This window comes from Megalops cyprinoides, chromosome 11, assembly GCF_013368585.1.
Source record: "Megalops cyprinoides isolate fMegCyp1 chromosome 11, fMegCyp1.pri, whole genome shotgun sequence".
Lineage (NCBI taxonomy): Eukaryota > Metazoa > Chordata > Actinopteri > Elopiformes > Megalopidae > Megalops > Megalops cyprinoides.
The window spans coordinates 17,834,362-17,851,582 of NC_050593.1; the positions used below are offsets into that span (position 1 = coordinate 17,834,362).

General features: G+C 41.8%; 2 protein-coding genes across 3 annotated transcripts; both read right to left on the bottom strand.

Annotated features, from left to right (window-relative positions):
* Positions 1-7: 7 nt before the first annotated feature.
* Positions 8-9,274, bottom strand: pla1a (phospholipase A1 member A). 2 transcript variants are annotated; one of them, XM_036540673.1, is made up of 11 exons: positions 8,703-9,274; positions 7,203-7,419; positions 5,663-5,840; positions 5,159-5,267; positions 4,009-4,110; positions 2,939-3,031; positions 2,529-2,696; positions 1,799-1,888; positions 1,344-1,452; positions 875-1,030; positions 8-534 (listed from the first exon to the last, which is right to left on the bottom strand). In XM_036540673.1, the coding sequence occupies exons 1-11, from the start codon at positions 8,767-8,769 to the stop codon at positions 444-446; spliced, it is 1,380 nt and encodes a 459-aa protein (XP_036396566.1). In that variant the 5' UTR covers positions 8,770-9,274; the 3' UTR covers positions 8-443. The 2 variants fall into 2 exon arrangements, with proteins under 2 accessions (XP_036396566.1, XP_036396564.1); XM_036540671.1 differs by having other exon boundaries at positions 2,529-2,714.
* Positions 9,275-11,812: 2,538 nt separating this feature from the next.
* Positions 11,813-14,547, bottom strand: hsd3b1 (hydroxy-delta-5-steroid dehydrogenase, 3 beta- and steroid delta-isomerase 1). The gene is made up of 3 exons (XM_036541020.1): positions 14,377-14,547; positions 13,164-13,328; positions 11,813-12,790 (listed from the first exon to the last, which is right to left on the bottom strand). Exons 1-3 carry the CDS (start codon positions 14,528-14,530, stop codon positions 11,928-11,930), a joined length of 1,182 nt encoding a protein of 393 aa, XP_036396913.1. The 5' UTR covers positions 14,531-14,547; the 3' UTR covers positions 11,813-11,927.
* Between the last annotated feature and the right edge of the window lie 2,674 nt (positions 14,548-17,221).

Sequence of the window (17,221 nt, forward strand, 5' to 3'; positions counted from 1 at the left end):
ATATATATATATATATATATATATATATATATATCAATGTTAAGAATGAGGACATATCAATGTCATAAGATGCCAGCATTTTGCAGTATCGCTCGTTCCTTTGACTTTAACCAACTGCTTGCCCACAACAAGGCCAATCACGCAGAAAAGATCAAAAAAGGGCTTCCGAAGCAATGTGTTGGCTGAATTTCAGTGGCGTGAAATGTATCAGTATGTGAGACTTCTCCACTCCATGACCAACACTGGGAACACTGTTGGGTTCTTTCAGCAAATTTTATACCAGTATGACAAAACATGTAACATGACATTCAACATTGTGAAGGCACATGTGTATGTGAAAGAGAGAGACTATATATGTACATGAGGTCTGCTCTATATGACGTTGAGTGCAGACTCTTTATGGTTTGGGCCAGGCAGTCATTTGTGAAGAGTGTCAGTGGCTGTCAGTAGCTCCCACACAACAGCACAAAGTCATGGGACCATGGAAAACTCCTTCCCAGATAGACAGTATTCACACACACTGCATCTGTTTCACTGAAAGATACAAAAAAACACACAAATACCATATAAAACGCAGTGCATGTTGACAATGCATACTGTGTGTGGATGTTTGTTTGGGCAAATGTTCTTGTTTCTCAGTTGAAATGACAGGCAGCTGCATATGTTCCTGTATATTCATATCTGATCAGAATATTTGATTGAATAATTAAACGTTTTGGGTGGAAGGAAGTATGTGGCCCAGAGATACAAGCATATCAGAATTGGAAAGATCTTGTTAGCTGTAAGTACACAGCTAGCCATGTGATTTCAACCCCTTGTGTGTGTGTGTGTGTGTGAGTATTTGTAAGAGTAAGTATATGAGAGACAGACTCACCGTTTGCGTGGGAGCTCCGAGATGCAGACAGACTGAAAGCGGATGTCTCCTTGTCTGTAGAATCGTGACCCGGTGTTCTTCAGCTGGATGGAGTGTATCTTACACAGAGGCACAGGGGAGGCCATCACTGTCTTGTACACATTCTCCTTTGTGTGCCTGCAGGTTACATCCACAGTGTTGAAACACAGACACAAACACACACATAAAAGTCACAGATATGGACCTGACTGATGCTTTTCCGCTGCTTATGTGAAACAATCACAAACAGCGTTCTCTCCCTCTTTCCCACACACACACACACACACACACACACACACACACACACACACACACACACTTATCTGCACCAGAAACAGTTACATACCAAAGCCTTCCTTGCTAATAAGTGTTACAATTAGTACAGTTTCCCCTCTCGCAGTCTGGGAAATATAAAGCAGGCGTGATTCAGAGGACCCCGGGATGCACTCACATCTTTAGCTTCCGCTCCATTTCAGGATGTCCTCCACTGCTCAGGGTTACCTGCACCTCCGCGCTCTTCTCCAGCGGGGACACCTCTAGCTCCACGAGAATGTGGTGGACTGGAGGATGTGGACAGAGGGTGCACGAGAGGGAGGACTTTTAGAGAATTAGGACTTTCAAAAAAAGGAAAACCTATAGCAGTCCTTGGCATTGCTTTACTGTTGTAGAGTTTCATTGGAATTTGAATAATCTACAATCTGCATCATTGTTTATAAACCGTGTTTCAGTTTTGAAATTACACTACAAACCAAAATGTTCTTTAATCACATGTCATTGTATATCATCAAAGATCAGCGCTCAAAATGCTAAGCTGAATGAGGGCTGTGGTTAGAGGCGTAGGGGCAGCTTGTCGAATATGGAGGAGACACAGAACGACGGGCACATGGCTGGAAAAGAAAAACATACCACAGAATGGGGCTGATGCACTTGTCAGGAGGAACACCTTCTCTTGATAGGGCAAAGGAGAGACAGTGATCCCACTTCTCTCCAAAAGTCCTGAAATGCACACAGAACAGCATTGGAATATATGCCATACTCAGCACAGCAGCAACGTGTGCGCGTGTGTGTCTTTGAGTGTCTGGGTCAGTGTGTGCACGTGATGGTGTGTGTGTGAGGTGTTGGGCTATGCTTACAAAGTGCAGGAGAGGTGACACTGACTAAAACCAGTGCTCTCCCTCCCTTGCCTCCACTGTCACTCCACATGAAAGGAGCAGTTACTTCACTCTCATGTTATCTACAGCTCAAGGGATAAGCTGTCGCCAGCTGTGGCAGACCGGTGCCACACTCATAGGCGTAGGCCATGTTCAAGTGAAACTTACAATCCTGACCTCACTGTGCTGATAAGACTCTAGTTTAGATTACAAAATAATCTAATCGGAATTGCCGCAGATATTATTCTTCTTATAAGGTTTAGAGAATTTTCACAGGTACGTTTATTAACATGCTTTGATCAAAAACAGACACTCATGTACACCAATAAAACTTCCCATTGGATCAACCAACACAGACAGCAGAAAAAGGGAATAGTATCTATGACACTGTGCCGAAGTGCGTTATAACGGTAGGTATAGTGCAGTATTTCCCTATCTATAGTTTTTAAAAAAAAAAACATTCTAAATGAAAAGATCAGTGACACCTATTCGTGGGCAGGTGCCCTCGAAAGTTTCCTGACAGTCCACGCAGCGTCCGTTGAGGAATTGGTCGTAACTGTAGCACGGGAAGCCAGTCAGAGGACATGAGTCGTTCAGCGCGCTTATGTAGACGTGCACCGCCCTCATGTGGTCGCAGATGAAATAGCCGTACACTGGAAAATAGACAAGAACTGACAACAAACGCGACCCTGTGGCAGTAAGCTGCTAACCAAGCCTGCCCTGTTTATAATCACTCCGTTGCATCATGTCATAGTTTTGGTAATGTTAGTGAAGCATACGATTATAACAAGTTTCTTGAAAGCATGAGTGAGGAAGCTTAATGCACAAGAGAATTAATGACAGCTATCAACAGAACTAAACTCGTGCCCCCCGGTTCGCAAATGTTACTACTTACTCGACGCAAACTGGGAGCGTGCACAGCCGGCCTGATCCATCCCACCATTAAGAAAGAAATCAACATGGCCAACTGGAATGGAGATCCCAAAATCTGCAAAAGAGTGAGCTTTTTAACAGAGGCCTTCTCCAGGTGAGTCTATGCCGTGGTCATCGCCTGCACGCTGTGAGTATTGAGGATGTTGGAGCAAAGAACTCGGATGTGCTTGGTCACCTCGCCCTTGGACTTGTGACCTCCTTTTTTTGGCCTTTTTTGTTTTAAAAATGTTTGCAGGTATCTTAAAGTAATTGAGCCTGCTATTTTCCCATTTAAATCGTGTGATATTGAACTTGTGTTAATTTTTTTAAATTATGCATGCATGAATAAATCAATAATATGATAACGTATGAGAAACAAGTTCAAGAAACTAACTATTCTGTGTCATGTTAAGGATTCAACGTTCAAAAAAAGTTTGTTGAAGGTGACTACCATTAACTTTACACAGAAGCATAATTAGGGCAAGCCTAATTGGCATTATTACGAGTTCTTTCCTTGATATTAGTTAATTGTTATTAATTTAATACTGATAATAATGTAACAAATATATATTGTATATAATTAGTTTTAGTAAGTATAAAATGGAAGTAATATTGAGATGTATATACTTGGACGGTGGTCAGTATTTTTATATTTCACTGGTGGCATACGTTGGATCAATCCAAGTGGATCAGCTAAAGGGTTACCACAGAATTTAATGGACGATAGTAAACAACATAACCTTTAGGCATTTGATAAAGTGTGTGTGTGTGTGTGTTGTGCGCACAAGTTTACCATGTTTGGTTTTGTAAAGGAACAGGAAGAGTGAAAAGAGCACATGATTTAAATGAACCTTTTAACTAAACAAATAAATCTCATGCATATTGTGATTAATTGCCATGATTCTGTAGAACTCTATAGTAAATTGCACTGGCTTGGAAATGTAATCGTGATGGAAAATAGAATGGTAGAATAATTAAATAAAAGCGATAGTGTGTGTAAGAGTGAGTATAAGAATGAGTAAATGTAGGAGAGGCGTGCACGTTGTATCTCACAGTCAGAGTCTGTATGGATGGCCTCTACGAAGAGTGCATCAGAGGGGTCAAGACGGTCGTACACATCAGCTCCTTTGAACATTGGCCCTGCTGGGTCCAGACCTGTAGAGGGGTGAACAGTTAATGACTGGTGCCATGAAACGCACCCTTATATACACGGTGAAGGTAGTGTTTCTGATGTTGTCATACATTACAAAGAGATGCACTTTTGTCTGTTGTGCATTTCACACAAATGCTAGATGATCATTATGAAATGGGCAACTATGTGTGATGTAATGGTAAATTCACACAAATACAATGTGGATCATGATCACTAGACAAGTTGGCAAGCTTTAGACTTGCAGTGAATCCAGTGATACAGACATATTCTAGTTAAACACAACATGATATTCACTCTCCCTCAAATATAAATTGGTTTATTAGCTATGTGCAGCAGTTGAGGATCTGCAAATCTGGACACACCGGCCTTGAGACAGGACATAATCATCATGCCAACAGTAGTTATGTAATGTAATGAGAGAGTGCCCTCATGAGGTGGCTAAGGTAATGGCATCACCCTGTTGGGCACTGTTTGTGTCTATCAAATTTTAGTTAGGTGCAGGTGATGAATTATTGTATCACTCCAGAAGGTGGAATTTTACATAATATATCATTTATTTATATTGTAATATATATTTTTACATTTATAATACATAATATATACTGCGGGGCCTAACTCTTAAGTACAAAGTTAGCCTGTTTTAACTTAAAGGGAAGCTGCTGTGTTTTTATTTCTTGTGTACTAGGAGAGGGGGACAGCTCTTCTGTGTCTGGGTTCTGTGTGCCTTTATCAATGAGTCCTTGTTGATTTGGTGCACTCGCTTTGAAAGCATCATTTATACAAATTGGCGGAGACTGGCATGAGTAATGTCATTATCATTGGTGACCTGCTTTGTGGGGATCTGTGCTGCCCTTGTTTAGAGGGCATGTTGGAGTCTGGGTGCCCCACAGGGTCAGAACTCATGTTCTTCCTTTGTGGGAAACAGCTTGATGTATGAGTGCTGTATGTCCCCTGGCGAATTGATGCTCTGGTCAAAGGTTAAGCAGTTTATAGTTCTTTTTTTATAGTATTTTTTGTATAAGGTACACTTCAGTCTAGAAGTGGTCATACCTGTTATTCTTCCAATCTTTCCCCCGAAGAGTGTTCCCACAAAGCCTGACACATGTGCTCCAAGACTCACCCCAATGAAGTGAAAGGACTCTAATTTACTGCCATGGGTCTAGGAGAGATGCCAAATGTATTATATATAGACACACAATATGCTATGTGAAAATATAGGGTGTATTGTATATACAGATAATATATTCAGTAAATATAGATGCAGTGTATTGTAGCAATATATGCAGATAATACAAATGTGAGTTTGTTTCATTTGTGAGGTTAGGAATTTGCAAACTCCCAATGACGTAGTGACAGTTTAAAATTCAAAAGTATATTATGACAGCATAAATGAGGTCATCAGTTGTCCTTCAGCATTTCAGTTGTTTTTAAATTGCCAGGATGTAAACAGCATCACCAGATTGTTTGAACTTGTATGGTGTCTTTGCTGAGGGACATAACTGAGTTGCAGCTGAGTGACTGTGATTTCTCCATCAGTATCGCACAGGAACTTACAATGAGTTCATTGATGAGGACAGAGATCTGCACGGCCACCTCCTTGTAGTTCTGCACCACCCGGTTATAGGCGAAGGATGCCCCATACACCCAGTCCACCACCAGCACATTGACGTCTTCTGCCCAGAGCAGGCCCTGGGCCAGAGTCTTTACCCAGGAGGGCTTTGTGCCCAGAGCCCTGCGGGAGGAGAGGCACAGTGCGTAAGCATATAGACCTATGCAGTGCTTCAGCCTCAGTCAGTTATAGAACCTTCATTTGTGGCTATTTGGAAATGACTCCTTGGAAAAGTAACTCTGTGTGAAGAAACTGTGGGCAATACAGAATGTGACTGCTTTCATGACCGCCATCTCACAGGATGTCACACGGACTGTATGACCTCACTCTCATCCAGGTCTTGAAACACCATGACCTATCAATTCAAAAATGGCAATTTGTTATGATAAATAACAAATTCTGCATTATATGGCTGCTAATTATCTCATCAAGTCGATTTTACTCATATTATGTTACAGGTGTCATTTTGCTAGTGAAACAGCCTGCCTTCAATTTTTCTATTGTGTAGATGCACTGCCACATGAAAACCAATATTCATAAATGCTGCGGAAACATGAAGCATGCTCAAATATCAGAAACATTATACATCTTTATTTTGTTCCTATATTTTCTGGCCTACATTGTATCCTCATTTCCACCGTCTAGCTTACATTTTGAAATTCAAAGTTTTCTCTCATGTGATCAAATGTCAAGTTCTACAGGGATCATAAAATCTCATGTTGTAATGAGATTTTACTCTCCGCAAGGCATCATTGTGTGTATTTCATTTGAACGTCTAATTAAAATGGAAGTGATTGTAGCATTGGCTGGTAATCTTAACAGTTGTTGAACAGAGTATCACTGTCTGTTTCTAACCATGGATGCACCTTTGGCTATTTTTGAAAATGTTTAACCCTTTTCTGTCTCTTGTTTGATTGGCAGGACTGCTTTCATCTGTTGACAGATGGGAATTCTTACTGTTGGGAATTCTTCAGTAGAGGAAGTGCCGACTTTGTGATTCAGTGGCGTATTTCTGTTTAACCAGTGGTTCATGTAATTCTTAGTTTTCTGCAAAAAAGGAACTAGTCACATGCATGTTCTGCATGTTCTTTTCATGACAGTAAGTTCCTTAGAGTTTTTTTTACTTCACGGAAGTGAAGTAAACACTGGTGGTCTAGAAGAGAAGTGGTCTCACATTTAAATGGGTATAAAGCAATGCTTTCATCACTTAATATAATTGGAGATTATCCATTCAAGTTCAGGAGCCTGTCAGTCTTGCCCTGAAATCCAGACCCTGTTTTACCTCGCCCCTAATGACCTGTGTGACCTCACTCTCACCTCACCTGTACCCCTCCGCCCATGTGAACTCACTGTCATCTTATCTGTATTCGCCTGTATGAGCTTACCTGACCTGTACTCAGATGGTCTTTGCTCAAGATGCCCTTCATGATATGACCTCACATTCACTCTGGTGGTAAAGGGTATGACCTCACTCTGTGTAGTCACCTGAATCCATGGATGATGACCTTGCTGGGGAGGGAGGAGTTGAAGGGTGAGCGCCGCTGGGGGTCTGAGAGGGACTCCTTGCTGAAGACAGTGGCGCAGTCCATGTTGCTACGAGTGAGAAGGAGGTATTGCACCTCCAGCTTGCCGCCGTGGCGGTATTCGCTCCAAGTGGTGTTGCTGAGGTCTGCACACTCGGCTGTGGAGACTGTGTGGTTTCCTGGCAATGTGAGAGAGCAAGACTTTGTCCTCTGTTGTGATTCACATTCAACAGATGCTTGTTTTGCTGCAAAGTGTGTATACAGTGATGGATGTAACTTTGTTCCTGAATTTTGAACAATTCAAAATTGTGAGTAAATAAATATATAATTTGTTAGACTTAGCTGAACCAGACGTCCATTTTCTTTAGATTTTCTTAAAATTTCTTTAACTAGAAACTCAACACAGTTGTGTTGCTCTGGGGATTGGGACATGTATAGATAGCTCACTACTAAAGGAAGTGTGGGCTGATTGTTAATGTCCTTTTTTTTCCCCAGTGTGTCATTATTTAAGTCTATTGTTTATTCCATTAGACAGAAGTTCTCACGCAGTCCAATTAACTGAGAACTTACTAACAGATGAAGTCAGTTAAATATATTGCTTCACTTTTCTAAACCTAAACCTTCTATTGTTTGACCATGACCATGTTACTGTAACCAATAAGTGGTAAGTAGCAGTAAGTAATAATGACCATTATTTAACTAAATGGACACGGTCAAAAACCACCCACCCACAGCTACAATCATACAGATGTACTGTGTAAAGCAGCATATTATCTCTTTCAATGGCATTTTTTGTGGAGAATTCTAAAAGTAGACTTTTTAAAAACTCTTATTTGCTGTTACAGAGGTCCTAATATCAGTCTTTTTTGAAAAACAGGTTTGTGTTTGAAAATGTTCTGTGTAGGGTATTTTCACATAAGGGTTGCAAAGCACAGTACTACACAAATAAAGATGGTTTATTACAAGAAAAAAGATACACTTTGTCACAGTGTATGTTCCGATTGCAGAATTGTGTCTTGCAGTTATGATGTTAAAGATGGACATATGATATCATTACGATTGTGTTTGGTTCACAGCATAAAAAGTTTCTTTCAAGATAAAATCTGGTTTGGGAAAAAATAATAATCACAATAAAACAGTGCTGTTTTTGATTATCTATGATGTGGTTGAAACCCAAAGAATTTATTTAAAGAATTGCTTCAATAAATGATCAATACAACTAGTCAAAAACAGTTATAAATTCATTTATCATTTACGATGTCCTGTATATTCAGGAGAATATATTCATACTGAAACAGAAAGGGCTAAAATCCACAGGATAAGATGGCTAATTGTAATGTATAAAAGCTCAGGCACTGTTGATGGGTTAAGCTCTTTCAATGCGGTGTGTTTGTTAATACGGTAGATCTTTGCATGTAATATTCGTTAGTATCCATATTACCGAATGGGCGTTCTACTTTACCTGCTGTTGATGAGGCATAGACCAAAATGGCAAGAAGAGATAGGACTGCACTCCGTAACAGGGCCATTCTCTTTCAGGAGGAGAAACTTGACAAAGAAGAACTCCCACTTGCTCTGCCTTTTCTCGTGTGAAGATAACTGATGGCTGATGACTGTACTGACACTCAAGTCTTCAGTTCAGGAAGTTGCAGTTTGCACCAAGTTTCTGTTCACTCCATCTGTCTGAACTGCAGTCCTTATGCTCCTTGTTTTGCTCAAGCAGGAAAATCCCCTTAGTGAATTAGAGAGAGCTAAACAAAACAAAGGAAAAAAACTTGCCAGGGAAAACTGTTACGACATCTGATATTGATTTCAGCTTTGAAGGGTCTTTTTCTCCACCCACCTTGTAAAACAGCCTTCCTCTGACTACCACCCGTTCCCTGAGCCCATCTCGCGAGGGCTGACTGCGCTAAGTAAAGCTCACACTTAAATCTCAGGGTTTAAGCAGAGGTAGATGGATGTATCTCAGACTGTTAATCTGTCAGTCTGAAGAACAGCGGCAAGCAGTCCTACAGCTGATGACTGATCTGTTGGCCTCAGTTGTCCTCAATGGCTGTTTGTACGCTGGATTCTGGCCTTTGACCGTCCCCGCCCCCGCCTCCCCTGCTGCTGCCAGTTAGGCCTGATTTATATTCAGCTGTGAGCACGGGTGCGCCAGCACCCTGGGATCTCAATCTGGCAAAGAAATCTCACAATCCCTCAGAAAAACGACGGCTTTGTTGCACAGTCGTAATTCTGGACTCTGTCTGTCTTTGGAATGAACCTTTTTCTGGCAGGGCTCCATGCCAGTGTTCTGTTAAGTGGAATTCAGTGCCATTCACTGTGATTATTGAATGTCCCTGTTCCTCACATGCAGATGTATGCTTGAGTTCCTGAATTAAACTGCATAATTCACAAGTCACTTAATTTTATTTGGAATTGGCTGTGACCTTTAGATGCTTCTTTGAAAGGAAAGAAACTGAAAGCAATACACATTGTATTTGACACCTGCTCAACCACTTTACTATACTGAATGATTGTTTGCGTACTTTCAAAATTAGTAGTTCTTTCATGTTGATGGGCAGGGTTCAGGTAAGTTGCAGCATTCAACATCATTGAAAAGCTTGCACTGTGAATTCATGTGATATCAACACTACTGTTGTTGCAGGGAAGGGTCTGTGAGTGTGACACAGCAGTTTACGTTTCTTCTTTGGCAAAACTGCTGTATGAAACTACCCTTTAGCTCAGCTTCAGCTTTATGTTGTGCATACTTCACTTTTACAGAAATGTGAGAATCCCTCAACACTATTCTGCATCTATATTTGAATACACTCAACCAAGGACCCTAGCTGTCAAACTGGTTTTGAAAAACCTCTGACCTTGAGAGAGTTGTATTGAGACGAGACATAGATTTATTCTGAGCTTTAGAAGATAGACAGAGTCTCACAGCACTGTTGCATTTATCAACTGTGAATAGAGGAAGTTGCCTTTACAGTTCGTTTTGTCTGTTAACCTACCAAACACACCCACTCAAAGTGATTATGACACATAAAATTGTTTATCATTGAAGTGGTATGTATGCCATCCACTGAGTTCCAGGTTGGTGAGGCATACCCTGTACCTAAACACCCTTTTTGGGGTTTCCTGCAAACCCTGAGTCACTACAAACATTTACTTCTGTACCACCTAACCTCATCTAAACCTGCAGCATTAAGTACGGTCCCCTATGTCCGCACAATAAACCACCCGAACTTGAACCATTTTTACTTTGCACTCATCAGACCACAAGTCATTTCTAAAAAAAAAAAATAAATAAAAAATTCTCTTATCATTTTCAATTTAACAACAACATCATGGATGCCAGCTCGTAACAGGTAGTAAGGCTAAAGGTAGCCATTAGCCCAGATCTTGAGTTGCTATTCTTGGCCAGATACAACCATAATCTCATTTAAAAACGGGTTAGACATCAGCCAGCCAGCCAGACAGCCAGCTAGTTACCTACCTAGCTAATTCTATTTTCTGTCGTACTAGCAAGCCAATTCACTAGCTAGTGAATAAAATTTTCAGACAACTTTTATTTTCAGCTTTATTTTTAATTTGTTGAAAAATTATTTTTATTTCTTTTCTCCAAATATTGACAGATTTTGATGACAATTCAAAGAAGTCATTTGGGTGAATCTCAGCCTTTAAACACTTGAAGTCTTGCTGCCTTGAACACTTTATTGTTCAAAATGGGGCAGATTTGGTAGTTTTAGTGCAATGATTCCTGTGATTCAATTACCAGTCCCTCTATTCTGTGAAGCTATTAATCCACAATAGTGATTTTAATTTAAAAAGGAAGTATAAGCTATTAGGCAGTATGGTATTTCAGAAGCTAGCTAGCTAGTTGGCTCCTTAGGAGCATGCAGTTAAGAGAATGAGAATAGAATGAGTGCTGATGTCAGGGAAAGGGCTTTGGTCTCCAATGTGCCCTTATGTTTCACATCCAAATCTCAAATGTCAAAAAGTGTAAGGGTACAAGACATCATCTGTTAATCTTATACGCTGCTTTTTAAGAACTACACCCACCTGAAGTTTGGCTGTAGTTGCCTAGAAGTTGCGTGTACCCGCTCATTACTGCTTGCTACTAAGTCCTAACATAGATCATAACATACAATACTAACCTGCACTCACATTGTAGCAATACCTTGGTGTATGTGTGTGCTGTTTCTGCACTCTACATTTGAAAACTCTTATCTGAAAGCATCAAATACCAAACTGCAAAAAATTAATATTAATGTAGCTGAAGCATTACCCTCCGAGACTGATTATACGCATGTTTGAGTGTCAGTTGCTTATACTTACTATAAGATTACAACCCTTACAAGTTAAACAATATCATATATGATAAATCACAGCAATGCTACTTCATATTTTGGCAACATTCCTATTCTATGTGTTTGAAGTTCTACAAACCTATACAAAATAGAAAATCACAAACAGAACCATCTCTTAGGCTACAGTTGTTGATGCATTACTATATTATTACTATTATCATAGTTGCATTACTGTCTGTTGTACTATAAGCATCATTACTTGTATTGTCTGCACTAATTTGAGTACACTATGCTAGTACTACTTCTATTATATTTGTTTGCATACTACACTGAAAGCATTTCTTTCTGTGGATGTAACAGAGTAACAGACATTGCTACATGGCTCTGAATTGTCAGTTACACAATGTCTTTGGTGGAGAAATGTTGTGGAAGAATTGGTCAGGGGCAGCCTGCAAACCCAGTTTTGCTCTTTCTCCAGGCAGGACAGATGCCAGCCAATCAGTGGTGCGCTTGCGTGACTCCTCCCAGGCGTAGCGGGGGGTGTAGCCCATGTCCCTCTGGGCCTTGCGGTAGGAGAAGGTGAACGGTGTGTTGAGCATGGTGAGCAGCTGGGGGTTCAGGTGCGGGGTGAAGCGCACGAAGGGGCGGAGCAGCTTCTGGAGCACCTCCAGGATGAAGGCGACGAGGAAGAGGAGGGGAAAGGGCAGCACAGGCCTCTCCTGGATGAGGAACCCGAGTGGCTCCAGCACCACATGGTTGAAATCTGAGTAGCTGACAGGCGGTGTGTCGTCCGAAATGAAGTAGAAGTTCCCCCTGACAGCCGCCCTCCTCTGGGGGTCCCTCAGGGCCCGTGCGGCGTGGAGGTGGGCGTAGGCGACGTTCCCCACGTACACGGGGTTGACGGTGGCCTCACGCCTGGAGGCGCGCAGCAGCACGTCTTTGTTGCGGATCCCTCTGACCATGTGACCCACAGTGAAGCGGCAGCCCTCTCCGTAAATGTACATGGGCCGCAGGGCACAGGTGGCCAGCCTGCCCCCGCCCCGCAGGGGCTCGCCGTTGGCCTGCAGGCTCAGCCGCTCCGCCTCCTGTTTGGTCTTGCTGTAGGGGAACTTCAGGCGGCAGGGGTACGGGGTGTCCTCGTTGCCGTTGATGACAGGGTCACCCTGTGGGTTGGGGCCAGCCACCTCGATGCTGCTGGTGTAAATGAAGGATGCCACATTCTCCTGGATGCAGGCTTCGAGGAGGCGCTGGGTCCCTGAGTGAGAGCGAGATGGACAACAGAAGGATTGCTCAAGTTAACTTGTGGTAGGGCTTGAATGGCGTTATACTCACACTCACTGGTCTAGGAGTATTGTTAGCCTGCTCTGATACTGTTACTCATTCAGTTTGAATGGATACACTCTGTTCTTTAGTGCTGGAAGACGCTCTGGATAAGAGCTTCGGCTAAATGAATGTAATGTAATGGATTGCAGGGGACAGAATGCTACAAAACACCTCAGTGCGGACCTGGACTAGGCTTTGGAGAGCCTTTAAAACTAGCAATGTAATTCACTTTAAATCAGCTGTCTACATCAGTAAAAATCTATACCTGAAAGGATAGTAAGTCATGTTGAATAAGGAATTTTCACCTTTCACATTAACCCCGTGTAGCTCACTGTAGTCCACGGCTCCAAGGACATCGATGATGGATGCGGTGTGGATGACTAGGGTGGCCCCATGGCAGGCTCTCTTCAATAGCGCGCTGTCTCTAATGTCCCCCTCGAACACGCTCACCTTTGTCTGATAACCGGATGCTGTGAATTAATCAAATTGTGAGTCAAGACAAGAGAGTGTCTCTTTTGCCCACTCACTGTAAGCTAATCACTAAGTTAGTCTGTTCATTACTGCATTTACTGAGCCCATATAATAAAGTTAGATAAATTCAGTTGTATACGAGATACGAGCTCAGAACATTTACCATCTTCTATCTTTTATGCCTTTTCTCCTTTATGTCACCCTGTTGGAATTGCCAATTGCCCATTATATTTCACTCACAGCCCCATCTGCAATAGTGCGAATGCAATCCCCTGACTCACTTGCACACGCAGCCAACAGCTATTTTTCACACTACAAGTGCACCACAGTAAAGTGGGCACCAGATGGAGGGTAGGTGCTAATCCACTGACATCATTCAACCCACAGGTGCCTGAGAAATTGCAGGGTGCCTGAGAACAGTGAGATGAGGAAACCCTGGCCAATCTACCCACCAGGCACATTTCTAACTATTGAAAAGGTCTGGGGATAAGTCAAGTTTGTCTGGGGCTTGACTTTTTTTTAAAGGGAGATCGGCATCGGTAGGTTGGGGAGATTACATCTACCTTTATAATAAATAAATATTATCACACCTTTGGACTTTGCAAATCAAGTTCTGCTCTATTACACAGTCTGTCTGTTGTTTTACTATAAACATCTCCTTTTTCAGGGTGAAAATATTCGGGGCTAGGCTTAAAATATTCGGGGCTATAGCCCCAAATGATCGGACCTAACGACGCCACTGCTACCCACCCCTCCCCCCCGGTGATATGAAGCCAGTTTGCTGTTATGGGCTCCTGCTCATTGTCGACCGATGACACTGCCAGGATCAAACCCAGGCCTTAGGGCACAGTCCACACTCCAAACTTGTACAGTTTTAACAAGAGACTGACTTTTGCATTGGCAACTTTGGTATACATCATGTTTTTGAGAGTGAAAATTAAATGCTTTTTTAAGGGCCTCACCAGGCCTGCTGTACCTTCCAGAGACTGTAGGTTCACTTCAGAGAGAGAGAGAGACAGGTGAAGAAAGGGAGGGACTGGTATTTACCTTCCAGCGACTGGACAAAATTGAGCCTGACGTTCCTGTCGAGCAGTCGTATCTCGGCAAGCTCCCGTTCCTCCTCCAGGAGCAGCCTGACGATCCTCTCTCCGAGAAATCCACAGGCTCCTGTTACGAGACAGATGTCGCTGGCCAGAGACATGACTGATCTGCTCCCTCTCTGATCGGAGTCCATGCAGCAGCCTGCGGGGAATGCTCTGGATTGATGACGCGGGGGCTTCCTGTGCCAGATGCAGGCACCAGAGCGCACCCAGGCTGGATCTACTGGGTGGAGGGAGGCCCGCGAGAACAGGGTTTATACGCTGCAGTATCTGCAAATGACAACGCAAGGCCACTGGCTTCAGACAACAGTCCTCGGTGCCAAGGCCAGTCTGCCAGGGAACAAGCCGTTCATTTATCCTCTTTTTCCTCATAAGACAACTTGGCAAACTGAGGAGGGTATCGTCTGGTTTTATTTGTTGCAATAATTTCAGTTATGCGCCATGGCTCACTTCACTTGGGACAATGGTTGACTGCTGTGACTCAGCGATTTGTTGGCCACTCTGTGTGGACACCTCCCACTTCGTGTGTCTGTTTGACTTCCTCTGTACTAGAAAGGACGTGGGTTAGATCACCCTCCTAATCTGGGCACTGTTTCCTAAGTGAAAAAGTGTCAGTCTGGAAATATTTTGCATGAAGTTCAAAAGAGAGATCTGCGTCGTTTAGTTGTACAAACTGAAATCTGTCGTATAAATATGATCTGAACTACCCTTTAGACTAACAGCCTCTTCTTAAGATTATCTGATAGTGTGTCAAAGCCAGCATCCAGGTGAAGAAGCCCAGGTATATACAGACAATTGAGGTCAAAATGAAATGTGTATTATTAACAACCTTACTCTGAGATTGTCTAAAACATGAGGGATATTTCTTTGTGATATACTTTAATTTAAGAAATTAAAATTTAAGAATGTCAAAAATGCCAAACATCTTCATCTTTATAATTCTCCAGAATATTCAGAATATAAGAAAGGAAGATTCAACTATGTTAAGAATTTGAAACAATGTGGGCATAAATTTGGCCTCTTCAAAATGGGCTTGATTACTACAAGTTTTTGGGACTTATCAACATAGCCTGAAGATAAGGATGCATTGACAATGTTTAGCAATGTCTAGCATCTTTCATCAGCCAGAGATCTGTTTTGGTTTGACTAACACAAGCTGGTGATTTAGACAATGTAGAGGAGAGGGTCAGAATATTGGCTCATTTGTTCTGTTTTACATTAAGATTCATGAAATCCTTTCCTCTGCTATACCTTTTGAAATATTGGTCAGAGGGGCTGAATCTGATGCTCTGAGCTTTTTTTTTCCAATCCTCTTTTAAGTCTGGTTTCACTTTTCAGTATTCACTTAACCTACACAAGTGCATATCTCTTAAAATGGCTGCAGTGTGAATAAATTAATTTGAAACTGCACTTCCCCTCTAAGAGCTTGGTGGCCAATAAATATTTTCACAGAGTTCCATTACTGCCACTTGTGCTCACTGTAGAGCCCAACCATAAGACTCACAAACTCAATTAATTATCTAATATGAATTAGAAAATTATCTGGCTATATTCACAGAAAGGTATCCTCACTCTTCTACAGGATCATATCATTAGGATTTTATTAAAGGGGCAAATAAGCAATGTTGAATCGCTTGCGTGAGTGTAAGTGCTGCAGAAAGAAAGTTGTCTTTAGTGTGGGGTCAGAATGAGTGTATCATGGAAATAAATGAGACACACTCATTTTGAGTTCCACATGGGAACTTAAGCACCCCATGTCTGAATTTGCATTTAAATGGTAATGGTGGGCGGCAGTGTTGCGTAGTGGTTAAGGAGTAGGACTAACCAAAAGGTTGCTGGTTTGATTCCCCATGGGTGTACTGCTGCTGTACCCGGGGGAAAGGTACTTAACTCACAATTGCGTCAGTGAATACCCAGCTGTATAAATGGATAACATTGTAAAAGCCTGTAATTGATGTAGATCGCTTTGGATAACAGCGTCTGCTAAATACCAATAATGTAATGTAATAAGTCCCTGCAGCTCTTCTGGGAAGCACTGAAGTGGGGTTTATGTGTACATATCTTAAATCTGACTCAGCTTCTACATTAGTAAGAACGTGAATTCAATCTAAGATTGTTTTTCATTTTCCTGAACATAAAAAAGATCCCGCTCCCTCCCTCGCTCACTCTCACCCACGCGCCTTATTTCCAATATTCCATGGTGCTCCATGGAGAGTGCCCCATGAAATGCCTTTATCATTGGCCACCTGTTATTCTTGCAGATGAGATGAAAGAATGAAGCTGAGAGTGATCACTTACAGCCATAGAATTAGTGGTGATTGGGAAGGAGATAAGTTAAGTTTTTCTGTGAAGTCGGTCATTCATCTTTCAGTCCTCTCGTATTTATAGACCTTGGAGCTGTGTCTGGTACCATGGTGTTCCTGTCCTTGGTCCCAGACAATGCTTTTATCTGCAAGAGGATGTCTCTGGATCAAGGTTGTTGATAAAAACAGTGTTTAACAGCGTCACAGTTTTATTTAACCTTACAGCTAGCACATAGTGGCTTCTGCAACATTCATAAAAGTACATTACACCAAAGGTCAAAGCCTTAACAGGATTTGAAAAAGGAAGAGAGATAACTGCCATCAAAATGGAAAAGAAGTGTAATATGTGATAGTTGTGTGGTATTTAATAACACTTTTTGTTCATTAACCTCAAAACATATGTATATATATATATATATATATATATATATATATATATATATATATACAGATAACAGATATCTCAAGGCACAGAATTAACTAAGAAGC

Coding starts and splice junctions, on each gene's coding strand:
- hsd3b1 (XM_036541020.1), bottom strand. CDS start 14,530: ATGTCTCTGGCCAGCGACATCTGTCTCGTAACAGGAGCCTGTGGATTT. Junction 13,329..14,376: donor TTTTGTCCAGTCGCTGGAAG/GTAAATACCAGT, acceptor ATTAATTCACAG/CATCCGGTTATCAGACAAAG. Junction 12,791..13,163: donor ACACGGGGTTAATGTGAAAG/GTGAAAATTCCT, acceptor GCTCTCACTCAG/GGACCCAGCGCCTCCTCGAA.
- pla1a (XM_036540671.1), bottom strand. CDS start 8,769: ATGGCCCTGTTACGGAGTGCAGTCCTATCTCTTCTTGCCATTTTGGTC. Junction 1,889..2,528: donor GGGCACCTGCCCACGAATAG/GTGTCACTGATC, acceptor TGTGCATTTCAG/GACTTTTGGAGAGAAGTGGG. Junction 1,031..1,343: donor ATGGAGCGGAAGCTAAAGAT/GTGAGTGCATCC, acceptor TGTAACCTGCAG/GCACACAAAGGAGAATGTGT.